The sequence below is a fragment of the Kogia breviceps genome, chromosome 6 (assembly GCF_026419965.1).
Source record: "Kogia breviceps isolate mKogBre1 chromosome 6, mKogBre1 haplotype 1, whole genome shotgun sequence".
NCBI lineage: Eukaryota > Metazoa > Chordata > Mammalia > Artiodactyla > Physeteridae > Kogia > Kogia breviceps.
This window is the reverse complement of record NC_081315.1, coordinates 7,816,731-7,826,869: the sequence shown is the minus strand read 5'-3', so window position 1 is coordinate 7,826,869 and position 10,139 is coordinate 7,816,731. Positions and strand designations below refer to the sequence as shown.

At 39.7% G+C, this 10,139-nt stretch overlaps 1 protein-coding gene across 1 annotated transcript; it reads right to left on the bottom strand.

The window, feature by feature from the left end:
* Positions 1 to 2,055: 2,055 nt before the first annotated feature.
* SPP1 (secreted phosphoprotein 1) lies at positions 2,056 to 10,139 on the bottom strand. The gene is made up of 7 exons (XM_059067518.2): positions 9,999 to 10,139; positions 8,813 to 8,880; positions 8,662 to 8,700; positions 6,212 to 6,292; positions 5,881 to 5,922; positions 3,795 to 4,079; positions 2,056 to 2,873 (listed from the first exon to the last, which is right to left on the bottom strand). The coding sequence occupies exons 2-7, from the start codon at positions 8,864 to 8,866 to the stop codon at positions 2,487 to 2,489; spliced, it is 888 nt and encodes a 295-aa protein (XP_058923501.1). The 5' UTR covers positions 8,867 to 8,880; positions 9,999 to 10,139; the 3' UTR covers positions 2,056 to 2,486.

The following is a 10,139-nucleotide window of genomic DNA, read 5'->3' as shown; positions in this document are numbered from 1 at the left end:
ATACAAATTCTTTTTTATCATCTATAAGTCTAATCATATGACATCTTTCTCCCTAGATCTAACTATATGGTGAATTATAGGAATGAATTTACCAATATTGAAGCATCATTGTTTGGGTATAAATCCCCCTTGATTATGATGCCTTCTTTAAACTTGATTTTAGATTCTGTTTATTTAGAATTTATCCACTGCTACTTATGAGTGAGACTGATTCATACGTGTGTGTGCACGCACACATGTTTGCAATCATTACCAGGTTTGAGTGTCAAAGTAATACTTGTTTCATAAAGATCATTTGAGAGTTTTCTTTTGCTGCTACAATTTAAATGGTATTAGGGTTATCTGGTCTTTGAAGTTTTGATAAAATTCCACTGTAAAGTCATTTGGGTCTAGTTTTTATAGTTAGTTCTTTGATAACTTTTTCTCTTTCCACTATAGAAGTTTGTCTATTTGTGTTTTCTATGATTAGCAAAGTTAATTTTGGTAAATTGTATTTTCCTAGGAAATAATCTAATTCATCTAGGTTTTCCATTTAACTCGTACTGAGTTGTGCAAAATATTATTGCCGCCAGCCGCGGCAGGTCCTCAAAGTGCAGCAACAATCGACGAGAGGGGGTAGGGAACTGAACGCACCAAGGTATGGGATCAGAAGGGCACAGACAACTGATGGTTGCAAGGCAAGCCTAGCAAGGCAAAGCGTAGCCGTCTATATACCCCTAAAGCAGGGAATTTGCTGAGTCATCATCTTATCGGCATCAGCTGGTTGATTGGCTTCTCGGCTTCTCCCTCAAAGGCACCAATTTCCCCTCCAGGGTTGCTTTTCCTAGCTTTAGGGAACAACCAGGGACTCCCAGTCACTGAGCAGGTCCCTGGAGCGATCTGGCCAAAGGCCATCTCCTTTTTTACGTTCATACCATAAAGTCCAGGATGCAGACCAAGGAGAGTACAATCTGAGGCTTATGAGGGTCTTAATGGCGCCTTCCTCAGAGGGCAGTGCTCGCCACATATTATAAGTTGCTTCTGATTTGTAAAACTTCCTCATGTCCTTGGTTATCTCCTTGCTTTTATTTCTTATTTGTGCTTTCTACCCTTCTTCCTTTATTGGGTTAGCTAGTGGTTTATCTGTGGTGCTGATTTTTTTTTAAACAGAGAACCAGCATTTTGATTTATGAATTTCTACTATTTTTTCTGTTCCCTACTGCTTTTAACTTTATTATTTCCTTCCCTGTGCTTTCTTTTGCTTTACTTTGTTGCTCTTTTCTAATTTTTAAGATGGCGCCTCAATATCCTTATTTTCATTCTTTTAGTGTTGCTGCAAGAATTTAAGGCTATGGATTTTCTGTGACCACTGGTTTAACTGTACTCTATTGAGCTTGTGTTTTCATTAGAACTATTTTTTAGAAATTCTGCAATTAAAAATTTTCCCCTTTTGTCCCAAGAGTGGTTTAATAAGAGAATTTTTAGGTTTCCAATGAGATTTGTAGCTTTAAGAAGAGCAGAGGAGCAAGGCGTACAAATAAGGCACTTGCTCCACTTCAGGTTTCCAGAACTTTTAGTTTTGAATGAAGTTGAAAATGTTGATTATTAGCTTTTAGGTTGTTTCCAGTACAAAGGGACTATTTGTTTATTATCTACAAGTGATCAGAATAGCTGTGGGACTTACCAAGTTGTAATCCAAGGGCAAGAAAGCATAAATTCACTGAGAAAATGAATGGAGAATGGTAAAAAAACAATAAAATTGATTTGTGATTGCATCTAAGCTTTCATTAGCTTTTACATCAGCTTTGTGAAAATTAGAAAAAGTTTGCTCTCACTCGGTGGAAGTGGCCTACAGAGCCCTGCATAGTTGGAGGAGTTCTGGCTGAATATCAACTTCCACTTGACTCCCGTTTCCTTGACTGGGAACTTTAGCTCAGCCAGGGGCTGTATGTTTGATCCAGAAGGTCTTAGATTGCTATCTACTAAGTCCAGCACATTAATTAAAATGATGACATGTATTAATTGCTAGGCAACTGTAGGGAATCAAATAAGAAATGCAATTGACACCACCAAACTCTCATTACATTCGAGATATCAGATTTATTCACACCAACAAAAATAATCACAACAAAATATAAACTAATTTAAAAAACAAAAGATCATAGTGACATGAAATTTTATATTCTCTAAGTGTGTAAAAGCTTTTTTTTTGCTTCTACATAAACTTCTTTTCATAAAAGGGTAGCACACATTAAAATGCAGTGATGGTTTGCATTTCTTATATGGAAAGAACATGGCCTAAACCCTGAAGCTTTTAGTTTACAAGGGTGTTACCATGAAGTCACACACTAAACTCATGATCAAAACCATGATCTGTTTCCAGATCCACACACATATACATTCACCAACTAAGCAGAGAAATAAGCATTTCATATTCTGTCCCACTCTGCTATAATGTATTTTTTCTTTCTACTAAAAGCAAAGTAGGAAACTGTATTTTTCTGCTTTTAATTGACCTCAGAAGAGACACTATCCGATTCGTGAGAAACGCGAAGTTTCAGGTGCTTGTCTTCTCCACTCTTAAGGTCTGGGACTACCTTGTCTTCGTGGCTGTGGAATTCTTGGCTGACTTCGGAATCATCCTGACTGTCGGTCACGTCGGAGCGCTCGTCGCTCTCCACCTCGGCCTCCAGCTTGAATTCTTTGGAATGCTCGTGGCTGTGGGTTTCCATCCTGCGCTCCTCCGGCTGACTCGTCTCCCGGCTGTCCTTCCCGCGGCTGTCCCAGTCCGAAGCCCTGTGGAGGCGCTGGGCAACCAGGATGGCCTTGGGTGCATCACCCACCTCCTCACTCTCCAGGTGTGATGAGATGTCCTCCTCTGTGGCATCTGGATACTGAATCCCAGCACACATGGGAGAAGAATTCAATAAACAGCCAGACATGGGAACACTGTAATTTTCTTCTGCTTTTTAACTTTCAGGCCAATGGATTCTCTAAAAATGTCTAAATTTGGCTGAAGCAAAAAAATAATACTAGTGTGTTCCTTTTTTTTCAAACCAAGTCCTTTCATTACGTCACCTCCTTTAGTTTAATAGGTACATCAATTCTGTATGAGAGGAAGCCTATGAGGAAGGTCTCATTATCGGTTTTACATAAAGGAAAAATGAATCGAAAGTTAAAAGCAAAGGGACTAGTACATGGCAGGGCTATGTGCTAAATCCAGATCCATTTTTAATTTAAAAAAGCGAATAGAGGGCTTCCCTGGAGGTGCAGCGGTGAAGAGTCCGCCCGCCAGTGCAGGGGACATGGGTTCGAGCCCTGGGCAGAGAAGATCCCACATGCCGTGGAGCAACTAAGCCCATGTGCCACAACTACTGAGCCCCTGCGCCACAACTACTGAAGCCCACGTGCCTAGAGCCCGGGCTCCGCAACAAGAGAAGCCACTGCAATGAGAAGCCCGCGCACCGCAACGAAGAGTAGCCCCCGCTTGCCGCAGCTAGAGAAAGCCCGCGTGCGGCACCAAAGACCTGACACAGCCAAAAATAAATAAATTTTTAAAAATAAATAAAAAAGCAAACAGAGTAAGTGCTTTATAACCAGGATTTGGAAAAACAGCATTGTGATTGAGAGACAAAATTAGGGAGAAATTATGTGGACTTTAATACAAAAACCACCAAGTGGGAAAAGGTTTTGTATTCAATGATCATAAAGTAATAATACTTGCTGAATGAATGAACAAATGAGCATGCAGACCCTTGTTCCCTAGAACTGGGCTCTACTCATAGCCATCTCATGTGTCTTGTTCAAGGATTTACCTGGACTTCAGATCTGTGGAACTTCTTAGATTTCGACCTCAGTCCGTAAGCCACACTATCACCTCGGCCTTCGTATGTGTCTCCGGTCGGGACAGGTGGAGTGAAAACGGAGGTTGCTGGCACGTCAGTGGGAAAATCAGTGACCACTTCATCAGATTCATCAGAATGGTGAGACTCGTCGGAATGGTCATCGTCATTTGCGTCAGTGTCCTGGCTGTCTCCATCCTCTTCGTCATCCACAGTGTCTGTGTGCTCAGGGCTTTCGTCGGACTTACTCGGGAGGGTCTAAAAATCAAGATGGCCAGAAAAATTGGTGTAAGGGTTTTTATTTTCCTTTAGCCTTTATGGTGCCTTAGTCTTTTACTATCTTTATTTAGTTTCAGAATCTTTTTTTTTTCAAAGTCTTTATTGAATTTGTTACAATATTGCTTCTGTTTTATGTTTGGGCCATGAGGCACATGGGACCCCAGCTCCCTGACCAGGGATCGAACCCGTACCCCCTGCCTTGGAAGGCGGAGTCTTAACCAACAGACCGCTAGGGAAGTCCCAGTTTCAGAATGTTTGTATTCACAACAAAGCACTCAATTGCTTTTAAGAGCTAAAGTGAGCGTCTTCCAATTTCCCTTTTAACATAAGGATAAATGGAATCCTATTCCGAGGCATTTCTCTTGCTTTTCCATAAACATTATTTTCAAGCCAAATGTATGAGTTATAAATTTATATTGATAACATGTTTTTCCTTGTTCACTTTTAGACACTATTTAATTTACCAAATTCAATAATGCAGTAAATACAGATACATAATTGTGAGATTGTTTTTTTTCTTTTTTTAAAAAAAATTTTTGTGGTACGTGGGCCTCTCACTGTTGTGGCCTCCCCCGTTGCAGAGCACAGGCTCCGGACGCGCAGGCCCAGCGGCCATGGCTCACGGGCCCAGCCACTCCACGGCATGTGGGATCTTCCCGGACCGGGGCACGAACCCGTGTCTCCTGCATAAGCAGGCGGACTCTCAACCACTGCACCACCAGGGAAGCCCGAGATTGTTTTTCTCTATGACAATTCTCAGGAGATCAGAGCATCCATGTATTAATGCTCACCCCCAAACCTAAAACTCCTCCCTATTAGCCTGGATAATCAAAAGGCGACTTTGTTATCCACGTGTATAAACTGCGGCTCAATTAACCAGTTAATGTCTATTACACTTCTGATTGCAAATATATCGGGTCATTTATCTAACTTTCCTTATTGGAAATTCTTAGCATCCTCAAATAGAATCTTAAGCAAAACAAATTTAAGTTAAACCTTTGCTTAGCAAATATATTAATAATTCCAACAAAAAGAATAGTTATTAAATAAACCATCATGTTAGCAACAGAAACGTTCCTGGAGTCAAAGTCTTGGCTTTGGTAGGCATTAATTAATGCTTACCAGATATTAGATGACAGCAACAAAATATCTTAAATAAATTGCAAGAGGCTTAGTATTTCAAACAACAGACAGTAAACATTTCCTGCCACACTAAACTTATTTGAAACCTGGTATTTCTGACATTTAGTAAATACTTGTGTTTTTTGTGAGCAAGTTTTAGACGGGAAATTTTTTTTTTCTTTCTTTCTTTTTTTTTTTTTATGGTTGGCTGAGCTCATGTTAGGAAGGGAGGGTGGGTCTCAAGATACAGGTTTTGAGGAGAAAGTCCCTAGTTCCTATTGTTCCCTTGGAAGGGGGTGGCAGAGTCGCTCAGAGAAATGAGACAAATAGGAATCGGGCTACCAGGAGCCCATCCCATAATATTTCTCCCACGCCCGCACCTCCACTCCACTAAGTAAAGGCTCTACTTCCACCATCCCTGACCCAGAGCCCGCCATACTGCTGGCCTAGTATAATCTGGCCTGCAGAAAGTTCAAGGCTTTGGGTCGGGATGTGGTACTCCCCTGGAACTTGGGGCCAGTGGATAGACAGGGCATTTACTGGAGAATCTGGATGGAATTTTGCCAGGATTGAACCCAGGCGGCGTCACTAGGAGAAAGAGTTGCCTCCTTAGTCCCCCCAAGACATGATGGACCTTGGATTCAAAGCGGAACCTCACCTCTTGCTTGTTGTCAGCAGTTTCCTCAGAGGACACAGTGTTCTGAAGAAGGAAGGGTACAAATCAGTGTACATCACACTCTCTTAACTTTTTTATTCAGAAGTTAGCCTCTTCCATACAAAGCAGGTCTTATCTTTTTGCCTCGTTGGTGGATGGCTTAAGCGAGAAGACAACGTGACAGACCAATCGGTGTCCTAGGTTCACGTTTACCAACAGGCAGGAAAGATCCATTTAACAAGCCCAAATGGCCAGCTTGGTGGCGATTTTTTGTGGTGGCTGTTCTTTAATTGTGAGAATTTTAATATTTAGAATGAATTAAAATTAAAAATACCTGTGGTGCTAGGAAAGTCTGCTTCTGAGATGGGTCAGGCTTTAGCCACGTGGCTATAGCATCTGGGTATTTGTTGTAAAGCTGCAAAAAAGAGTTGCGTATTTGTCATGACTAAGAAAAAGAAACAGGGATCTCTAAGTGATAAGCTGAAAAAACAACTATACTTCCCCCATCTTGATGGATAAGCATAATATGCATTATTCAGTCACCTAGAGCCTTAGCTATAGCTTTCATAATTTATTCTTTCTGGTAGAGTCATTTAACAAACCCTTACATAGCACTTATTGTGAGGCAGGCACACTTTCAAAGTAATTTACAAATACTAATTCATTTAATCCTGGGATAGGTACCATTATTATTACTCCCATTTTACAGACCAGGAGAAACTCATCCACAATGAAGTTAAGTGAGAGTAAGGGGCAGAGCCAGGGTTCAAATCCAGTGGCTCTTCACGTCGATGATACACTGTGCTTTTCTGTTCTATGTTTGTTAGCTGAAATTCCTCTCAGATAAAGCAGAGGTGCCCTTAATTTGTGTTGATCTGCCTTGTTTCCTGTCTCTGGGGAACAAGGAGAAACCTCTCTAAGGCTGTGCTGTCCAGTATGCGATTCTCTAGCCATGAAACACGTGGCTATTGAAATTTAAGTTAATTAAAAAAAATTTAGTGCCTCGGTTGCACTAGCGACATTTCGAGTGTTCAATAGTCACATGTGTCTAGCGGCTACCTTAGTGGGCAGTGCAGAAATATAATATCAACACCATTGCATAAAAGTTCTATTGCTTTAAGGTGCCAAAGACATGAATGCAATGGCCTTTCACTTAGCCAAGTCATTTATCTGGAAAATGATAATAATATGCTAATGCAGAGGAGTGGAAATTGCTCTGAATAAGTGTCATCTGGTGGGCTGCACAGCCCAGGGCAATCACTTCACATCCCTGTCATGGAGAAGAGTTACGCTGGGGGTTCCAAGAATTCCTTCACAGCCACAAAGGAGGAGAAGAGCAGGAAGGAAACCAGTCCGTAGCACTTCGGGTTTCCCCACGGTTGGCTCCAACCAGAGGACCTTCATATTGGGTTTCTATGACAGCTTTTGCTGAAAGAATGGGTTCCTTGACTAAAAAATGTGAAAACCATTAGTCTAGATGAGTTCAAAGTTTCCCTTTTTTTTTCTTTAAAATATATATATATTTATATAAATATTATACAGATAAATGTTATGATTGATTACATTTAATATACATATTTATTCTGTTGATACCTGTAATACAGGATTTATCTGTATTGATGAGATAACTTTATAATTTTTGAAAAGTAATATGAAGAACAAATAGATAAGAAAAACAAACTAAAATCTACCCAGTAATCATATCACTCATAGATAACCGGTGTTCATCTCCAAGGGTGTCTCTTTATGGACTTTCCATATTTCCTACTAGCTCTAGATTTCTAGGATTCTAGAAGGTTGAGCTCTTCACTCATCTCCTAAATAACATTTAACCACTTATACTGCCGTGGCTTCATGTGCCATATTTTATTCTATTAAAAAGGCACTAATTCTTGCCTCAAAAAGTGTGATCACTATTTTCTCTGGAAATGTTGATTTTCTGGCTTATTGTTGTGATTCAATACTTGTGTTCTTAAATCACTTGGAACACAGACACACTTACTTATACCCACTGGCGTACCCAGACACACACAGCAATACTTCTCCTAACATCTTCATTAAGCAATCTAACTGCAGTGACCCCAGGCAGCTCTACGTTGGCCTTTATTCTGTGTATCTGGAATTGAACTCTGTGTGCCTTCTTGTCCAAGCTCCTCGGGACAGTGCCCGTTTGTTGTTTGGCTGGCATGCTTTCACCCTGTGGAGGGGCAGGTACATCGATGGTGCTGGTCGAATAATTATAATAAGGAATTTGATTTGGTCTTACGTTTGGCTAGAAAAATGTGATCTAAAGTCATCTGATAAGCATAATAGATAGATACAAATGGCATAAACAGACTTTCTTTTTATAATGGGCTTCTTAGCAACTATCTTCGGAGATATTATGAATATTATGGTTATGTCAACTCTCCAATATGTGAGGTGAATTTTAAACTTAGCTTGCCACTAAGTAAAGCAAAAGATGGAATTTTTTACTTCTAGAACAGTATGTTGACTCATGGAAACAAAAAGTCACACAACTTCATAGAACTCATTTTACTTAAATGATAGGCCTAGAGCATCATTTTATTTTATTTAAAAATCTAGTTTGGTTTTAAGAGACTATATTAATTAAAAGCAGTTCTGTGCTTGGTACTGGCCTAGAACCATAGCAGGCACTCAATAAATACTTATAAGTTATTTTGTTTGACTATGAAAATAAGTAAAATTGCCATACATTTGTAGCACATCTTGCAGCAGTTGCAAAAATAATTTAACTATATGATAAACCTAAAAGATGCTCACCTGCTTTTCCTCAGAGCTGCCAGAATCAGTCTGTTTAACCTTTGAAACAGAGGAGGTGAAGAAAGATTACAGTGTGAACGTGTTCCTAGCACCTTGAAACACACAATTCATTTATTTTGAGGAATTTTCTTTAAGATTCAGCTGTACTCACCGGAAGGGCGGAGGCGATGCCCAAGAGGCAGAAGCAAACCACTGCAATTCTCATCGTAATGAATGTTCCTGCAAAGTATTATTGTAAGAAGTATTTGATCTTTTCCTAGGTTAAAACAGTGATGCTTTTCTAGGCTACCACATTACAAAATCGTCACAAATAAATATATATTTTCTGTAGAAATACTGTCTACTTCTTAGAGGAAAATTTTCTTCTTAATATTATGATCTTTTGAGTTAGTATTTGTAATGCCACCTCCCCTATTCTCCATCTCTTCCTATTAGGCAAGGAGAGGGGAATTTTACAAGTGTATATTTATTCAACTTTAAAATTTAGAGTTTCAGACATTATGCCGTTGCTACCTCATGTCACCAGCCATCTAAACCTAAAAACAGATCAACAGTAATTGAGTTCAAATAATAAGCTGGAATGGGAATATTTATTTTTCAGAGAAGAAAAACACAAAGAGAAAGAGAGCAAATAAAACTGTGAAAGAAACTTGCTTTCTCCATTTTCCAGCATGCATTTCAAATGTGATTTTCAACTTAAATTATTTAAAAGGTGTTACTTAGGTGAAAAGAAGCTATCTCTAGAGTTAGTAATTTAAGTAAGGTATTCTAGAAATTTGAAACGAAAAAGAAAAACACTGAAAACAGTCAACAGCTTTCCTATTTGTAAGTCTAAATAGTGTCATACAGGTATTTTGGATAAATTTTAACAGCTAAATACAGAGGTGAAAATATTCAGAAAGGTTTTTTCCCTTGAAAACAGGATAAGTCAAATCATTAAATAATTAGCATTATCATTCGTTTACATTAGCACTAAAAACCATTTTCCTTTTAAATGTCTCCACAATCATCTATCCATTTAAAATGAGGTAGATATAATCATTCCAAAGGGGCATAGACGTTTCCTTTTTTTTCAGATGGCAAGAAGTAGTTTCAGTTCTTTTGAGGGTGGCGTGGAAATATTTTTAAGTTTTGTATTCGACCTTCTTTCAAAATAGCCGGCCGCCTTTCCTGCAGGAGATCTGCCCTGGATCTGGCATGCTTATTCCAAAGACTAGGACCGTTTAAGTCTGATGAACACCTTTTATTGTTAAACTCTTTTCCTTACAGCTTGACCTTCCGCATGAAATGAAACTGCATACACAGGACAGCAAGCAGGTAGCAAACTGCAGCCTTACCTTGGTCTGCGGCGGCTAAGAAGAGCCCGGTGCCAGGCGGTGCTGATGCTGTGCTCAGTGCTGCACTCTGGCCTCCTCCTCTCCCTGCTGCTGACAACCAGGACCTCTCAGAATTTAAAGGCTGCTCCAGACGTTCTCCAC